This window comes from Python bivittatus, unplaced genomic scaffold, assembly GCF_059951505.1.
Source record: "Python bivittatus isolate LINGU-HERP-01145 unplaced genomic scaffold, Pbiv_v1 ctg000480_np1212, whole genome shotgun sequence".
Taxonomy (NCBI): Eukaryota; Metazoa; Chordata; class Lepidosauria; order Squamata; family Pythonidae; genus Python; species Python bivittatus.
Genome location: NW_028277075.1, coordinates 77,053,673 through 77,073,545, shown reverse-complemented (window position 1 = coordinate 77,073,545; position 19,873 = coordinate 77,053,673). Strand labels below are relative to the sequence as shown.

The 19,873-nt window shown below is 40.3% G+C and overlaps 1 protein-coding gene across 14 annotated transcripts in view; it reads right to left on the bottom strand.

The window, feature by feature from the left end:
* The window catches only part of TNS1 (tensin 1), a 325,093-nt gene that overhangs the window by 166,718 nt on the left and 138,502 nt on the right, over positions 1–19,873 (bottom strand). Inside the window, exon 1 of one of the 14 annotated variants that reach the window (XM_007422950.3) lies at positions 76–464. The exons of 12 other annotated variants lie outside the window; for them this stretch is intronic. In XM_007422950.3, the coding sequence (XP_007423012.2) occupies positions 76–102 (27 nt within the window). In that variant the 5' untranslated portion in view covers positions 103–464. Of the gene's footprint in view, positions 1–75; positions 465–19,873 lie in introns of those variants that run through there. One more of the 14 variants, XM_025163215.2, reaches the window with a different exon arrangement.

The following is a 19,873-nucleotide window of genomic DNA, read 5'->3' as shown; positions in this document are numbered from 1 at the left end:
CTGCAAGACCCTCTACTGCTAATTTCCCCAACTTCCCTAGACAATCAGGAAAAAGAATTGACAGATGAACAATACCTGCTTCATTACACTTCCAAAATCCATCCTTCTGGGCTGTTTTATTTAAAATTGTCACCTCCAAGATGGTGACTACCTCCAAGGGGACAGGAAACTCTTGATCTCACCTTAGTTAAGCTTCTCCCTCCTTCATGATGAGCAAAAACCAGCCATTGCTTGTGCAAAAGTTAAACTCGAGCAGATGGTGTTAGTCAAAGCTGGCAGAGGAAAAAGACGTTATACAGTATTCATTCGAAAATGGAGAGAAACCAGGGGCTTGGATTCAGACATTGGTGAAAGGGCAGCAAACCTATTTGCCTGAAGCTTTCGGGGGTGGTGAGCTTGGGAGAGCAGTGTGCAGTGATTAAGCAGAAAGGAAAAAGCTTTCAGAACTGTCTCAAAAGGGATTTTCCTTTCCAATCTCCACCTTATTAGCACAGCCTCTTCCCACCCACCCCCCTCCATGCATCGCTGTCCAAGTACAACATCACACACGCCCAAAAACAACACCACTGGCTGTGCGGGGCTCTTTTTTCTCCCCCTCCTTCAGCTTTAAAGGGCATGGCATCCATAAACTAGCCTGTAGGAAGAATCAGGGTGGGAGTCAAAGGAGGGGGTAACAAGAATAGATTGAAGGGGGAATGAAATAAAACATTGCAAGAGTCCTGTGCAAACTGGCTGCCTGTCTGAGCCTTATCAGGCTCTCCAGACATAAGGCTGGAAAACCTGGCATGGCAGTCGTGCCACAGTGATGGAGGAGAGGTTCTGCCAGCCCTGACAGGGCTGTGAGACCCTTGGCAAGTAACCACCCACACTCCCTTTCAGAAAGTCACATTTTCATAGAATTCAAACTGGTCTGCACTATACATGTGATCACACAAAGCTGGAGATGAGTTATGAGGAGCCAGAATGGACTGGATTACTTTTGATTACAGATGGGAGGCTCATATATTTAATGTATTAATTTTCCTGCAAAAATAAAACCAATGGATTTAACCTGAACAATTTTTCCCTGATGTTACCTACTCAACAACCTAGCTACCTACCTACCTATTGTGCAAGGGTTCTCCATCCTCTCTTTGTTGCATATATTGACCACCATAGAAATCTCCAGTAATTTTAGAATAACAACCAACTCTGCCTAAAATATGAAGATCCTGATCTAATAAAAGCAGATGACCCACTTTTAATATATACACACATATTAGTCATAAAAGGCACCTCAAGCACACCTTCCTGTCTTCATTTTTTTTTCATTACTCCAAGAAGAATACAGAATTATGGAAAAATACACACATATACATCTATTTGTTTCCTTATCAGGCAATTCTTGACAGATTGTACACAGAAAAATTGAGAAAGCCAGTGTCCTCCTCCCTAAGCCATAATTGCAAGATGAGATATTTGCTATTCCTTGACCACCTGACAGAATTAAGAATGGTCAGAGTTATTAAGAATGTATGCAGATTAAGATTGGATGCTTAGGGAAGTCTGAGGGGGAGGGAATAGAAAGGGTGCACTTCTCAAGGACAAACTTCTTGTTGCACATCAAAGCTTCATATTTTTTACCATAATCTCTTTTTACTGCCTGCAAATATGTTCCCAGCACAGATCTGTCCATTAAAGGTAGTCCTTTGTGACAAAGGAACTTTAACTGCTGGTCCTACAGAAGGCCATGGCTGCAATTAAAAACATTTGGCAAAGAACAATATTCTGTTTGCTTGTTTTAGGATGTTACCTTGAAATATTCAAGAAAAATCAGAATCAGATTCCATTGTATTACATAATTCACATCATTTGTGCAGTGACATCATCACACAAGCAATGTCACTCTGACATTACTGAGTTTCTACCAGACACCTATGCCACTGTAATTTGAAGGAGCCACTTTGGAACACGTCCTCTACACTGGGACAGATGCTAGCATATGGTACAATGAGTATCAGGAAGAATCCATGGAGCTTCTTTAAACCTGCTCAAGCATCTGGGCAGCAAAATTCCTTTAAGTGCAATTCTCTAAAATATACTATTGGGAACAGCCCCTCCTTCATTTATTTGTTATTCATCTGCCTAGTTTTTAATTCCATCAGCTGAAGGGAATCACTCAGCACACACTGCATCACCCCTTCCACACAAAATGCATACATACCCCTCCCTGGCTAGAAGCCTGCTTCTCAAAACACATCCAGCCCTTGATGAGTCAAGCTTTCCGGGTGCCTCCTCCTCTTCCCATCCCTACGACAGACTTTGTTGCACATCTGGATCCACTTGTGGCTTGAACATTAGGGGCACTCAGAGATGGCTGCCTATAAAAGCTAGAGCAGCCAAATGTTTCTAAGGAAATAGATTTCTTTAGATTTTTAAAAACCTACTAAGTCAGGAAAGAATTTCTGCTGCTCCTGAGCTCACTCACGAGAGGTTGCAGAAAAGTGCAGCTTCGTTAGAAAGCCTTGAAAATGGCATTTCCATGCAAAATGTTTGATCATAGTAGAATCGTTTAGAAAAGGACAGCTAACATACCAGGATAATATGAATGAAGAAAGCCAAAGATGAAGAAAGCTAGATATCTCATATAGTGATTTTCCCAGATTTTAATGGTTAATTGAATTAATATCCACAAATCTCACTACCTTGTAACTTACTCCTCCACAATCTTTTCCCTTTGTGTTTAGATTGTTTTGCCTGTTTTTCCAAAGGTCGTTACTCCATTTCACTTTTATTCTGAGCCATGGCTGAGATGAAAGATCTGCCTAGAACATAACTATTGAATCATACCATACATGAGCAAAACCTGGATCTGCCTCTGGAGACACCCCTGCTATTCTTTGTCTGCAGCCTGCAATTTGCTGATCGTGCATCAGATGTAGGCAAAACATCCGTGGGCCAGCTATGCTGTTTAAAGTGTCCCAGACCATTTTGGGCAAGGATGGGCTGAAAGACCTAGTCTGTGAAAGTTGTGATTGTCTGACCAGGTATTTCATGGACAAAATTGCTTGCATACATTCCAAGGTGGAAGCCAGATGGACAGAATCTCCTGAGATGAGAGAGGTGGTACCTTGTATTGTTATCTGGGAAGCTTTTGAACGCTAGTCTTGGGTTGACCATAAGTTGTATATAATTGACCATTAAGTTGTCGAAGTACACTCCCTCTCCTCATACCCCCTCAACAAAGAAGACTAAAACCATCAAACAGATGATCAATCCTAGATATTATAGTTCCCTTGGTAAACACATTATTTCTCCTTTTCCACTCTTAAATTGCATCTATAATATCCCTTTTTCATCTCTATTTCCCTCTTTTCATCTATTATATCCCTTTTCACATCTATTCCCTTCCTCTTTTCTGCATCTTTTCCTTTTCTACAAACGTACCTCATTTATCAGTATAGTAAAGACCCTCTGGTCTTTATTCTTAATATTCCCATATGGGGTCCCATTAACTATCAGTTAATCAATTTCACGTATATAACAATTACCTATACCTGTTTCCTTCTCTTATCCTTATCTCCACTATTTACTCTGCCATCTCTTACTAGAAATATGTCCATCTTGTTTTTCAAACTTTGTCTACTAAATTGAACTTCTCAGTTTGTCTTGTTTTGTAGCCTTCTGCAGCCACTCTCTTGTTCTTGATAATGGTGTTGTTTGTTCTGTTCTCATTTGCAGACTTAGACTACTTTTTAAATTCCTGTCATTTCCTTTCTTCCTATGTTCAGGCATTATGCAAATGTTGGCATTTCAGCTGACAAGATATAGTTAGAATTCACTCTCTTTTTTTTTTTCTATGCAGATAGACAACATTTCAGTTAATTCTCCTATTATTTACCACATTGGAAGTCTTATTATATTACTCTTGTTTTATTTCCCGCTTCTACTCTTAAACCTCTTTGTTTGATCTTAAATGCTGCTACCCATTTTATATTTTTATTCTACAATCATAAGACCATAAAAGCCATGCTATTGTGTGTGTGTGTGTGTGACCCTTCTTTCATTTTAGCTTCCTCCTTTCCCTAAAATATCTTACATTCATATTAACAATGTGAATGCAAGATATTTTAAAATATAAACCGGCAGTTGATATGTAAACTGCTATTTCTGTAGAGTGTCTACAACATCTGTTCCATAGAGAATAACTGTTTTGTGAATGGCCACCATCTTTATTGAATGATCATTGTCAATACCTATTTCTCATTCCTCAGTAAACCCTTATTCTTCTATCAACTGCCTCAGCCAAGAAGGGGAAACCTGTATACATCTTTGTCTCTCAGTACAATACTCCAAATACTGGATGAAGCAGAATATTACAAGTCATAATAAATATGTTAATTTTTGAAGTGTCCAAGACTGCTTCTTGCTTTTGCTGCAACAGATTTTCATGGCAGTGCTTTCAGAAACAATAGCACTTTTAGGACTTCATAATGCATGTATAAAAACCAATGTAAAGTGCAGTTGCTTCCTGTCTGTGCCAAACAAGGTTCAGACTTGCACAGAATGACCAAAGATGTCTCACAGATGGTTTCATGATTTGTCATGCCTGGATTAGACTGGTTTAAGTTAACTTTAAGCACAAGCAACATTAAGCAATGTGGACTGTGTCATTAAGCATCAGAAAAAAATTGTGATAGCCTCCCACCAGCTTTCAGCAATGGTCAACATTTCCCTCTCCTTTCCTGTGAAGAATGTATATACAATGACCAGTTCTTTATTTTATGTCTCCCGTTTCCTTCCTTGCCATTTAAGGTCTCTTCCTATCTACAGCCACAACTGGCAAGCCTTGTGAGGACAGGAAACATCAGAGGTCCTCTCCAAGGCAAGATTATTATTTTTCTGACCCTGCCTATTTAAAGCTCTCTTCTCCTCCTGGACCAAAGTGTACAACAGATGAAGGCCTTTAAGAGGCTATGCACTATTTATCTGTCTGGCAATAGCCTCCTGGAAATCACCAAGTTAAAGTTTCTGTATAGAGCACAACGCATAGGCAGACAATGCTGACTCAGACGGCATTTCCCTCTGACTCATTCTGCCAGCCAGCAAGAGAGTTCCAGTGATGCAGATGATGAAATAAAGCAGGGGAATGATAGAGTGTTGACCCCAAAGACATGTAAAGCCATACATGGGTATTCCCAATGGATATGGAAGAGTACCTATGAACAAAGCAGCGCACTTTAAAAGCATTCTTACTTGTGCTCATGAAAATGATGGCAATACCAATAACACCAATAACAATACCATAAAGGTACCAAGAACAAGGGCCTAATTGTTCAATGATTATTTTCACACATTCGAAGGAGTCTTCTAGTGCCTGACCTAAGAATATTGTTGGCATCCCAAAAACATCTCAACCCATGCAGCTTTTACACTGGATAGATTTGGGTGGTCTCTTGCAAGTAGAAACAGCTTGATTTTGCAAGGAGCTGTTAATTTTTTTTTCATTTTTTTTTTTACTGATTGCTGAAAGATGTCCAGATTTCACTACATGCAATCAGTTCACTTGAATTGTTCCTGAAAGTGATTTTGGTACACAAATCTGTAGCTATTTATTTATTTCTGTCAACAAACATTACTATCAATAAAAAGTTCACTGAATGATTCATAACTAAAAATGAAAGCCATAAACCAAAACAGGTAAAAGAGCACCAACAATCATTATGTGAACAGCCAACCTACATTCACAATACTGCCAGTCTAAACACCGGAGAGTATCTGAGTTTGAATATGCTCCTTCTCTCAGGCTTTAGCGTATGTCTTCAGGAGATTCTCTCAATGCCTCACCTCTTAGACAGGAAAAAGGGTTAACCTTTTCAAAGACAAAGGCAGAACTCTGGGGATATGGAGCAAGAAGTTTCTGCATCTGAGCTGGGGGGAAAAACAGAGTGTACCATCTCCTCAATAGCTCTGATAAATGGCTGAAATAACTGTGACAAACCAGAAAGGTCCAAGGACAAAGAAATACATGGGGTTGCCCTCAAAGACCATCCAGAAGCTGCAGCTGGCTCACTAGCAGACTCGTCCTGTCTTGTGGCTTGCCTGGAGCACTGCAGGTATGTTGTAAATCAGACTTCATATATCATAAGTTTTAAGGCACTTTTTGAAAAAAAATAAAATGTGTTTATCTCTTATGAGATTGGTTTATCCCCCAAAGAGGGAAGAAAGCATCACACTTTACTTTTTTTCCCATTTTTACCTTTTCTAGCTACTCCTCGTTTAGCAGCTACCTCGTTTAGCAACTGTTCACTAATACAACAGTAATAGTAAATTAAAAAAAAAAAATTCTGATCAATGCACACACTCATGTCCAAATTTCTGTGCCTGATAACAACCCATACCAGAGTGAGAATAACACTGATATTCCTGCATGAAATAACTTTATCTGAATGAGATGGCAGCAGTGAGTGATCTTTGCAGTGTCTCTCTCTCGCTGTCTCAGTCACATGTTCACTTAGTGACCATTTTGCTTCTGATTTAGGGAATGAATTGCAGTTGCTAAATGAGGAGAGGGTGCGTTCACCAAAATGGCAATACAGGTTGTGGAAGCCCCATCTCTCTTAAAGACCAAAGTTAGGGGAAGGATGCCAGGCACAACACCCTCTGGCACAGAGGTGGTAGCAGCAGTAACTACAAAACACTTACACCAAGACAGGAAGGTGGGCCGGAGTGAGTAAACCTAAAGACCTTCTGGGAGAGGAGGTTTAAGACCTCCAATCTTTCACCTTACAGACCTAGCTCTGTTGCTACAAATGTAAAGACATTCAAAAGCACTAAAATGAAGTTGCCTCGAAGAAATGTATATGATGCCAAAAGGCTACAATGAACACACTAGGCAATCCTCCCTGAGAAGAACATCCCACAATTAGGGAGCCACCAGGGAAAAGGATAGCTGGCTACTAACTGCTATAAATTGGACTTCCATCATATAGAAGCAAATAGATTACATCAAACTGCGGTAAGCAGCAATCAGGACTGGCAACTCCGGACTAGAAACAATTTATATAATCTATCACAAACACTTACAAAATTCAGCCTGGGATAACAGTACTGCCTAGATCACTATTCCCATTTCCTACATAACTGCTGCTCAGTTTTATGCAGATAGGGTTTCAGTCTCTGGAGCCAGAGATTCTACATGATACTCTGAACTGGGTTAGCATTACTTCCATTTGCCTTGTCACTAATGAAGTGAGTAAAAGAGAAGTGAGTGTCCAGGGATCAGTGTACACTCCATTTTTCCAAGTGTGACAACATTCTTGAGATTCCAAAAGCTGCTTTCCAGGCTCTGTGAACTCCACTTCCTTGAGAAAAATATATAAAATCTTTATGGCTTCCCAAAAATAGAGGGAGGGGGAAATTCTGGGAAATGTTGGGAGAAAGCAAAATCCTCCTACTGAAAGAATGCAACTGCACTAACAGCAACCAAACTTCAGGATCTGGAAGGAAAAGGTGATTCCTCTGAATATCGTTCCCACAAAGCCAGCCAAATATATGGTTACTTCTGGAATCAGTTAGCAGCATCTGATGGTATCTCAGAACAGGGAAATTAGACAGGAAAGTTGAACAGTCTCCTTCAGCCAATGGATGAGGCCAAGCAATGTTTCCAATCACCAAGGGCCAGGTTTCACTTTTCTACCCAGAGCTGCATTTCTTCATGAACAAAACAAACAGAATTATGTTAAATATGTACATCTGCTTCATTTGCATAATTCACAAAGGCTATTAGAATGTCAGGTTCCTTGGCTGGAGAAATTGCAGGAGATGCCTGCTCCACACTTAAGCACAAAGATCAAGAGACCATTCTGTGCTGCCATCATTTTGCTGGAATTATGATGATTATGTGAGAGAAAATGGAAAAAAAAAAAAACCAGAAAAAGAAGCCCACATTTTTATATACTTTCCAAAGAAATGTCAACATGAGGAACTTTATAGAGCTGCAATGATGTGACTGAGGCCATCTCATTCCCATAAATTTCACGGATCTTCATGCAAGAATCATAGAAACCATCTACACAGTGTTACATCAGAGAAAATCCACACAAACTGGTGCTTTCTTTTCTTGTATACTCCTTGACACCCTAACAGATCTTTATAATGCGAAACCTCTAGTTTTGAGCAAAACCTTGGTGGGGACATGCTTTATAACCATCCTGATCATTAACAGTATAGTACAAATAGTTAGAAGAGCTTCTGAAGCAATCTATTTCCATTCCTTAGGCCAATCTGGATATATTTTTATAGTGGCAAGAGGTGAAAGAAGAGCTCCTTAACTCAGAACGAGATTAATTATTGTATTTTTCTCCTAATGAATAGTAGGGGTTCTTCTATTAAAAATAGTAGGGGTAAAACTAATATTAGTAGTAGTGAGATATATAACTAAGAATAGAGTCCTGGAGCCCCAAATAGCTGAGGGTAGGTATTTCAGAGTTACCCTCATAACTGAATAGCAATGACACATTCCAGAAACATTCTTCCCAAACCTCACTGGAGTAATACATTGCCTCTGAGCCAAACAGTGACCCAGAAGTTCACTTCCTGTTCCCAGCCTTTCTCAAGACCCAGGCCAAATCTTGGACTGCAAATAGCAACTGACATTAGAAGAGAGGCTCTTCTGAACATTTAGCAGAGGATGGGGATGGGGAGGAGAAAAAATGCCTCTCCACAGGTTACCAAGAGGGAAAAATTCTCTTTGTTTTCTCAGTTTGTAAGAGATTTCAAGCCACAATGGGCTTGCACCTTCTCTGGAGAGACTGGAGGAGAAGGGATGAAGTGTGAAAGAGCAATGGAGCAAGACCATGATATGCTGACTTTTGGAGCTCCCTCGGAAGCCCAGGACTGCCACTCTGAACGTGCACAACATTAACCCCTTGACACCATCTCTCTGCCTCACCCTGTTTAACAGAGCAAATGGAGGGCAATGGGCACTGACCATTCAGGAAGGCCCTAAATAAACAGAGAGACAAGACTGTCCTCTAGGATGACTTTCTCAGCACCACCAAGATTCCCTTTCCTCCTGTACTACTGAGTATGATTGAATTCACGCAATGCCATACATTAGGTTGCCCCTGCTGAAGGAAGTTGTGGCTATGGAAGATAAAGAATTATAAGGAAGAAAAAGACTATGGGTAAAGCTGCCAGGTCTGGAAGTTCAAGAGTAGGCTTGAAATTAATAGGATTTCAGTGGCACAGGAGCTGCTGCAAAATACTGATTATCAAGAAGATGGAGCAACTTCCCTATGAGAACAAGGTAACAACCCTGGTGTAATTTTTAGCTTAAAAAGATTCAGTAAGTACAAGATTTGATAAATGGGTATAAAATGAATTGGGGAAAATAGAACTACACAATAAAGCTGATAGATCAAGGGGGATTCTACACGGCATGACTTCACGATATTGTGGCAGCCACCAACTTCAATAGTTTTTAAAAAACTAGATAAATTCAAGGAGGAAAAGTCATTGGTGGCTGCTAGTCATGAAAGCTATATATTTCAAGAGACAGTATTTCCAGAAGAATGCAAACGAGAGGATTATTACTATTATTACTATTATTATTATACTTTTATCCCACCTTTTTATATACATATGGCTCAAGGCAGCAAACACCCAATACTCCTGCCTCCTATTTTCCCCACAGCAACAACCCTGTGAGGTGGGTTGGGCTGAGAGAGAGTAAATGGCCCAAAGTCATCCAGCTGGCTTTCATGCTTAAAGGAGGCCTAGAACTCACAGTCTCCTGCTTTCTAGCCTGGTGCCTTATCCACTATACCAAACTGGCTCTCTTAACCACTACAATTGTCCTCATGTCCTATTTCTGTATTTGCCAGTTAAGAGAACACAATGCAAGACAGATGTAACCTTGCTCTGATCTGCCATGGTTTTTTTACATTCCAATGTTCTTATACCTGCCCATTACAAATATGAGAAAAGAACAGATTTGAAGCATGGAAAAGTTGAAAGAGGCAGAAGGAGGTCTCTCCCTCTTCATTTTTAAAAGAATTATCCAAATGTAAATCCTAGAGAGAAGGGAAAGAGGATTTTTATCTTACAGAATAAAAACTGTAAATCAAACATGTTACAAACTGGACCCAAAACAGCCTGCAAGAGTATCACAAAGTGCAAATGTAAAATTGTGTCCTTGCTTCTGTTCGTTTTTCTTCATGCTGTTATTTGTGTTAAGGCACAAATAGGGTCTAGAAATTCTGAAGGTATGTTAAAAGTTCCCCCCACTCTACAAAAAAGGACGAGCTCCAGTCTTGTTCTTTTCAGCCCCAAGACAGAAGCCCATTCCTTGGTCACTTTGCTAGACATAAGAACACGTGTCTGGAGTTCCCAGCAGAGGAACGGATGGGCCTGTGCCAAACACTAATAATAGAAAAATACGTTTAAGCTCTTCCCCGTCACCTCCAAGTTAAGCAGGGGCAGAGGTAAGGCAGTGGGGAATCCTATACTGCTCCCCCCTCTGCTCTTGCAAGGAAGTTTGCTCAAGTTTACCTGACTTCGTTGAACAACTGTTGTCCTCAGAACACAATGTTCAGGCTCAACTAAATCTTGGCACCCAGGCTTTCTGGCTGCTGTCCAACAGCCTGTTTAATAATGTACACATGGCTGTTAACTTAGATTTCAGAAGAAAACACGGGGGGGGGGGTGTGGAACAAACAGCTTGTGGCTCAGCTTCAGGCCAGGGAGTGCAGATAAACCATGACAAGAAACGGACAGAAGGAGGGACGAATAAGGAATCTCAGAAGACCACTTAGTTCTTGGGATATGGAGTGTTTGCAAGCAGCACAAAGTTATCAAAGCAAATGCCTGCTGCATGGCCCACAAGTTTCTGGCCACATGGAAATAACAGTCTGCAAGGATAATCCAGTGGAAGTGGCTGGACATCAAAATAAGCCATGGTGTATAGCCCTGGTAACAAGCCAAGGAAACTTCACACTCCTACGGACTACTCTCCCACTCAGGGCACGGGTGTGATAAATACAGAAGTTCTTCTTCCATTTCTGAGCAGCAATTTGCCATGCAAATCTGGGCAAAAGTATTGCTAATCTTAGATATGTTTTGTTTGAAGCAAGCCAACTTAACACCATGGTCAATGAAGCCCGCTTGGCTCAACAAATCTAAATGAAGAATAACTATTGTTTAGAGTTCAGACGTAAAATCCAACTGCAGCTCATTAAAAGTGAGAACAGTAGTTCAGAACCCCTCTTTGTGGCCAAAATGGGGGGGGGGGGGGATGGAGGAAAAATGCCTAACATGATAAAACATGGTTTCTTGTCATGTTCAGACTATTAATAATAGCATGAAGAAAAACAGATGCAAACAGAGGGCAGAGGAAGAATTTGATACCATAACTAGTGCTGGGCCAGACCCTTCTGCATTTTTTCAGTCATTCTCATTCAACCTTTTTTCATTCATTTTTTCCTCCAAAGGAGAATACATTTTTGGTGACATTCTTCTCAGGGTGGTGGGCAGTTCTTGGCCTAAAGTCCTTCCCCGTGATGCCTTTCCAAATAGGAAGCTCAGGGAACCAGCGAAACTGCAGAGTGGTAGAGAGATGGGCAATCAATGAAACCTCCAGAGGCAATAGCCGCCTCCACAAATTCTAAAGCACTTACAGAATGAAATAGAAAAATAGGAGCAACTTTCTCAGGGGGAAAAATGGAGGGGGGGCAGAATTCAGAAGACAGTTTCAGCACATTAGTTTGAGATACTGAGCCATATTTAATGAAGCACTTTTAAAAATTGAGCAGGACGCACCGTCCTGCATTTCACGAGCATTGCTGCTGCCTCTATGGCCTTTATTTTACCTGTACAGGTAGTCCCCAGTTTAAGAACGAGTTACACTCCCAAGGTCTGTCCTTAAGTCAAATTTGTATGTAAGCCAGCACAGTATTATTGTATAAAACTGTGTAAGTAGTACTGTGTAATTAACTCAAATCATTATGTATTTAACTCGAATCATTGTGTATTTAACTCGCGTTTTGCTACAATATGCTCCATTCTTAACTATAGGTCATCCTTAAACTGGGTGTTCTTAACCCGGGGACTAGTATCTCCAAGAAACACACACGTATTTCCAGCAGAGAAGAGAGAGTTGGCAACAAGTGGCGCTTTCCTTCACAGTAATGCTTTTCTCCTGTTATGAAGGGGGCTATGGCTCCTGTACCATATCCTCACTGGGAACAGGGATGGTTCTAGGCAAAGGCCAAGTAGGCACTGGCCAAGGGGCACCAAATTTTAGGGGCACCAAAATGGAAAAGACTTCCAAAAAAAACACTGTAAAAAAGCAAAATGCAGTAAGAAGCCAGCGCACCCACTTGAGGGTTAAATATAATTTCACAGAATAATGGGTGCTGATGTAATTAAAATTGCTTACTGTGTAAACAGGGTAAAAAATGTCCAAGAAAAAAAATTGTCCAGGGCTGAAAATCATAAGTGTAAAGTTCAAAAATTTGAAGAAAAAAAGAAACAAGAGGGCATCTTTTTGAAATTCCTAACAAAATCAGAAGATGAGCCAAACCATAGGGGGCACCAGAATATGATTTTGCTTAGGGCGCCAAAATGCCTAGAGCTAGTCCTGATTGGAAACATGGCGCTGTTTGCATTTATTACTGCTGGTAGAAAACCTCCAAATGTCATGTCCATATTACAGGAGAACTATGCAAGCTTAGCCAGAACAATGGCAATCTTAAACTTTCTATTTCCAGGAAGACTGGCAACACTCTTGAACTTTCAACAATTACTTCTTCCAGTTCTCTTGCAGCAGTTTAAATAAATGGTCAGTCTCAATAATCAATCAATATTACAGACCCAAAAGGATCTTAAAAATAACACTTGCAGAGTAATTACTTTCCTTCTTCTTGGTCTCCTTGCTGTGCCTTCCACTGATAATTTAAGTTCAACTTAAGGCTGCAGTGAAGAAGATGGGAATCCAGCCTGCAAAACCCCATTTCTACAAGGTCCTTTGCTAATTTGATTCTGAGTTGAGCCAAAAAGTATGCCAGTACTGCAAAATATCTGGCTTTTAAGCTTTCAAATGGCCCAGAATTACATGAACAACCACAGTCTTTATCTGTAGATAGAAACTTTGCTGGACCTATAGTTTATAGCTCTAACAATCAAACACAAAATGCAGAACTTCGTAAACAGAGCTCCATGTAAGAAGATGAGAAGCCAAAGTTCAGCACAACCACACTCTAGAACCAGTCGGATCTCTAATCTAGAACCTCATCGTTAGTGCTGGAACTCATTCATTAACACATGAGATAATAGTAAAGAGCACATAATGTTTTTGAGCACATAAGGAGTATAATTCTTTCTCCAGTGAGTATTCTTAGACTACACCAAAAGAGATCTAGAATTAGAGCTTCAGAGTCAGAGGATCCAGCCTAAACGATCAGTACCCTTGCCCTCTTTAGAAATTATATTCCAGAAGCCAGGGAAAGTCCTGGGAAATGGTAAGAATGTGAGAGAGCAAACCAGAAGAAAATATCTGTACGGTATAGTTCTGATAGAAATAATATGGGACATTTTATAGTAGTAGCTCAGATATCCTATGGATTGAGGCAAGCAATTAAAAACCCTCATTCACCTCTACTACTATGATAATTTCTGTTAGGATAGTATCTTACTAGGGCAGGCTTCCATTAAGAGCCATGAAATTATTTCAACGCTATACTACACCTCATAGAGTTTTCTGACAACAGGGTTCTATGGAATGTCATTAATAAGTACATTTTTGTCATCCAAAACACACATGAATTATTTGATTATATGTATTTGACATTTGACAGTAATCAGAACTGGCCTTCTCTAAGCGTGCTGTGCATGATCATAACTATTTCAGGTTATACATAAAATATGCACACATACACATGCACACACACAGAAAGAGTATTTTTAAGTTGCCACTATTGCTATCTTATATTTTGAAACTATATTTGAAATCTGAAATGCCAACTGGAAAATTTTTCACTAATATTCCAAATGTACAAGAAACACAAGTTGTCTGAACATTTTCCAGCTCAGTTTCAGTCCACTCTATCTTCACACTGCACATAAGTGATACATACTGTTTAATTCTTCCTCCCAGTCTTGTCTTCACAACAGTCTTGGAAAACATATTCAGCTGAGAGTCTATGATTGCTTTGAGTTATGAGTGTTAGGGCTGAGTGGGCACTGGAATCTGGGCCTCCCTAGTCACAGTCCCACTCTACACCATACTGACTCCCTTTGGCAACAAAATGTAAATGACAATTCAACTATGCATTGTATGCAACCAGTGATAGGAGAAAACACAGCTGACTGCTTGTGTTATATATTCTACTATGAAGTGATCCTTCACTCAGATTTGTGACCTGGGGTGGGAGAAAAGGGGGAGAAAACAAAGTCAGGGGAGGAAATGGAAAAATATGCTTGTATATTACAAATTCAAAGCAAGCCAAGTTCCTTCATAACCTTCCATTCCATGACCCATGAAAACAGAATGCATTTGTTTTACTGACCTCTCCCAATCTTCAAACTCATGAGCATCTCAGAGTCCCAGAAGGGAGAAGGCACAAGGGCAGAGTTCATCACTTCTCATGCTCTTTCCATCCTGGAATCTGGGAAGAAACCTAGCTCTAGTGGCAGATGGATGCATGCAAATTAGTGCAAGAAGCATCATCTTTGTTATGCTTATTCGGGCTTCTGTCCCACTCTCTCTTTCTTTCTCTCTAACTCTTGAAACCAAACATCCATGGCACAAAGCCACACAGTGGAAATTTTCTGTAGCTAAGTACAGCCTGAGGTTAATAACTTTAATATTAAACACTGGCTACTAGTGTCATGAGTTGCTGTTGAATACTAGTAGAGAGACAGCCATCTCACTTTCTCACAAACCAAGACAGTTTCATACTGACATCCCACCACCCAAACTACCAAAAGCTGCTAGGAAAGGCTTGTGTATTACTAGTACTGACAAAGGAGCTGAGATATCCCAAACCTGGTAGATTCACTACCATCACAAGACCTGGCCTAAAGACAACTGAGGTTGAAGAACCGAAGCTAGTGCATAGAGATTTATGCCAACAACCATCAGATCCTCTCCATTTTTCAAAACAGAGAAAATTGTCTTCAACTGAACTTCAGCTTCATTGGCTTAAAGAAAAAAAGCAAGAGGAAGGGAAAAGTCAAAAGTAGACATGATCACAAGGAAACAGCTCAGGATGAATATTGATCTGGAAGTTCTTAGCTATCACCCTATAAACAGCTGAGAAAGTTGACAAACTTCAAACACAAAAGGCTTTCCTCATTAGCTAAGACTCTAAACCCCAAACACTACAGCACTGAAAGAAACCTAGGATGGTAATACTGAGCAGATGCGTTTGTTCAGTTTCTTGGTCCATGGTGCCAAGCCGTTTGGCTTAGGAACTTTACAATATCAATGCTTTAAAATAGCACCTCTTTCAAAAGTAAAAAATGCTCAAGACTTTCAGATAAACATTCTGGCACTCATCTACTTTCTTTCCTCCTGACCAAAAGTCTAGCTTCACTTTAAATGTATCAAGAGGCCTGCCCAGAGTTCCTCCAATACAATTGCTCCAAAACGGTAGGTCTTTGCTCACAAAGAACAATCTAACTGTGCCAAGCCAAGATACAAAAACAGTTCAGGTCCTCAAAATGGAATAGATGTCCAAAGTTGTCTGAATGCATCCCCAACAAAAAGCGTCTGAAGAGTAATAAAAAACATTTGAATGGGGAGCTCACTGGGCGTTTAAGCGAATCACAACATTTGCAGTCAAAGTTAACTGACTCCGACTGAGTGCATTCATTCACTCCTGCCACCACAAGCGTACGCATCTTTGCCTTTACTCCACCTCAAAAAAAATAAATAAATTCCACTGTATAGTTATGAAAACAAATAACACCACACAGTTACAAAACATAATTTTAATATGAATAAACAGAAGAGTGCCACCTACTGATATAATTCAGAACAATCTCTGGTGGTCTTGATTCAACTGGGGATTCATTAAGCATGTGTGTGTTTATGCCAAGTTGAAACAAGACATTAAAGCAACTTGCAGAGCTAAATTTTCATGGGTTTGGGGGAGCTACTTCCATTAAAAATTATTTTCTTAGTTATGCTAAACTTTTTGTTGAAACATTATAAAGACACTTTGAAGTTCAGCTTGGTTTCTTATGATTGCATCTAAGCAGCTTTCTTGGCAACCGAATGGTAGTGGTTTGGCACTATATTCTCTTGGATTTTTTTTCCCCCTTCCCAGCCCTAGTATTCTGTGATGATCTCCCATCCAGGTATTAAGCAAATGCAATCCTGCTTAGCTTCCAAGCCCAGGCATGGTTAGCCAGATGCTATCACTTGCTGAATAAAATAATGTACACGCTACTCATCCTACTAGCCCAAGGGTAGGCATCTTCATCCTTGGCCATTCTGGCTGGGGTTACTGAAAGCTGTTCTTTAGCAACATTTAAAGGGCCACAGAGTGCCTATCCCTACCATAACCTACCAAGCAAATCTTGCCACTCTAGTTAGGGCATATTTGCAGAGGAATTGATAGAAAAAGCCAACATCTATCATGCATACTATACAAGGACCAGCTTTGCATTTCCCAAACTGGGAAAAAAAAATTTTCTTGCTTTAGAGATAAAAGCTGGAAGATAGAATCTGAAATGTGAAGGCACCCAGCTCCCTTGTCCTCAAACACAAGCAAATAAAAACTATGTTCACTCGGGATTTTGCTGCAGAGTAGGTTTTAGCTGGGTAGCCCAAGATGCACTACATGTGTATCCTGGGGAAGTATTTTACTGTACAAAGTGTCCCCATCCTTCTCTTTCACCCAGCATTTGTGCCTGCCTTCAGAGAGAGGGATCAATGTTACCTTCAGATATTCAACATTTTGCAGCTGGCCAGGAACAAAAGGATTCTGCAGGAAGAAGGTAGAAGCTTTGCTTAAAAACCAAGCAGATGAGCAATCATGGAATAAACCAAAACAGAAAAGGATGAGGTTGAAGAGAGAAGATGCATTGCCAATGACTTAGCTCCTCTACCCTGTACAACCCCAGGAGCTTGTAAGCAGGCAAGAATTCTCAGAACTGTGTTGACCTTTGGGATAAAACCTTTGCTATAAGAATAGCCTTACATGGGCATTCTCAGCTCTTAATAGCTCCCAGCTGATAGACTGTGTGTTCTCTGGACTGGTATAATTTCTTTTCTTGCACAATTGGTTTTTCTCCCTGACAACTTTCTTCCTAATGAACTGGTTCGTTTCAGACCGACTGTTCTTGGTTTTACTCATCCACCCAGGTCTAGCCATCAAACTGCCCACTCAGAACCTGCCTTCTTTTGCTGCCATCATGAATTTGATTTGAATCCTGAAGCCAAGCTGAATGTTTATGTGCCTGTTTAACAGATTGGCTCTAAAGCAGAGGCAAGGAGTCTTCTTCTACACTAAATAGGAATACCAGGTACATGACTGAAACCTTCCAAGAGTGACTTGCTCTGTTACTTGAATTTTATTTTTTTTCACTAGCCCGTTCCCAAAGGCTAATAGTACAGACAGGATTATAAACTGCAAATCAAAGATTATACTCTAGAAGAAGGGCTCTCTCTGCTTTAGATAACATGAAAATAATCTCTAAGAATGAACTCTTTAAATCGATGATGCTTGAAATTTAGAACAAAGCGTTCAAAGTACCCCTGCTCCATTCCATCCTGTCCTTCTTCCACCACAATCAACTCTGAAGATCATAGCATGGCACTCGGCAAGGCCAAGTCCACCATGAGACACAGTGGGTTTCTCTCTTCGTTCTTCTCTGCAGGGGAAATAAGTTGCGTATTGCTTATAACCCTAGAGACCACTTTTTGCTTTTTTCTGCACATGAAAGCAGGTGTCAGAAGTGAGAAAAAGAAGGTGCCTTGTTAAGGCTTATAATGAAACTCTTACTAGACAGATGGTTATAAATGGCCCACGTTGTTTCTTAGATCTGGTGCAGCCAGTCCTGACAGAGTAGAAAAAGTAACTTGACCATCTCTCAGACACCAAATGCTGAGTGATACTGCATTCCTACCCATCCGCTAAACTACATATACTATTCCCCATGAGTCCTCCAAACCACATGTGGTGAAAACCCTAATATTAAAGGCAGAGTAAACTAACAAACTAGTCAGATTCTGTTCATGAATTAGAGATTTTCTTCAGCATCGTATTAAAATCTAGATCATTCTGAGCTTGCCCTATTATGCAACAGGGTGAACCAATGTATTTCAGAAGTCAATGTAAAGAATAGAGAAAAGCAGACATTGATATTTCAACAATGCATCAAGACTCAATTCTTGGCAAAGCAGGCTATCATATCAGCAGCCAAATATCTTGATCCCGCACTGTCTGAGATCTAATTAAAATAATTATTTGGGAAATAAGTGGGCATGTGTCTCTGTAAAACTACCTAGTAATCACAGGATGATAATACCGTGAGTGCCACTAAGACTAATAGAGGAGGAAACAGGCATTTAAGTAAAGGAGCAAGTTCTTGTCTAGTGTTTCACTGATGCATTTGTGTGCACTGAATAAGCATTTTTGAAGTGATGGTATATATAATTATACATACTATTCCCCAGTTATAGCTGGTGTGCAATTTGGGGGTCCTCTTGGACTCACAGCTCCTGCTCAAAGAGCAGGTGGCAGCCATGGCTGGGAAGCCATTGCACAAGTTCATCTTGTGCATCAACTGCACCCATTCCTGGACCAGAGGCCTTGCTCACAATGACTCATGCCTTAGTCAACTCCTGTTTGGATTACTCTAATGTGTACTACATGGAACTGCCCTTGAAGAGCATTCACAGAAGCTGCAGCTGGTCCAAAATGCAGCAGCATGGGAAATTTTGGGTGTCTTCTGATACTCTCATATAACATCACTACTCTGCAAGCCGCACTGGCTCCCAGTAGGTTTCCGGTCCAATTCAAGCTGCTGGTTACACCCATAAAGCCCCACGTGGCAGAGGACCAAGCTATTTGCGGCAATGTCTGTCCCCCATAGTTTCTTCCCTCCCCACCAGGTCTAGCAGGGGCATGCTCTGGGTACCCTTCATCAAACAATGGCATCTTTTTGGAGCCCAGAGTCATGCCCTGTGGAACAGTATCCCCCCATTGATCCTAATGGCACCACTGCTGTTAGCCTTCCATAAGGCACAGAACAGACCTGGCTGTTCCCCCAGGCATATGGGCCAGGAAGATCAATGAGCTTCACTGGTGATGTGGCTCTTTGTTTTGGGGGTTATTGTTTTAATCAAGGCATCATGGGTTATATAGTGTTATGATGGTTTTAATCTTTATACACCACCCAGAGTCACTGCTGTGAGATGGGCAGTTCTATAAATCATTTAAATAAATAATAAACACGCAGGTTCCTTTTCTGTAAAGTTTTAGCAAAAGGACATATCTGTACATGAATGCTAAACAAAAAAGAATCTTGATGCAATTGTATATGACTCATACATTGTGTTTTTGCAGTACGTGCCCATTTCCACATAAGTAATGTGGAGATGAAAGAGAGAAGCAAATGAAATGAAGAAACCAGAAAACATAATTTCTTTCAGTTCCAGAATTCATCTTCATTTATTTATTTAAATTTATTGGCCATCCAACTCCAGATCAACTTTCATCTTAGAAATGCCCCTAATTAAAGAAAAACTCAGGGAATAGGGAATACAGGGTAAATTTAAAATCATAGAGCCATAAAGGAAACAGAAGAAACCCCTAGTCCCTAAATCAAACAATCAAATGCAACTGCAAAATTTTCTAAGACATTTTCCTTATTTTATTTGTTT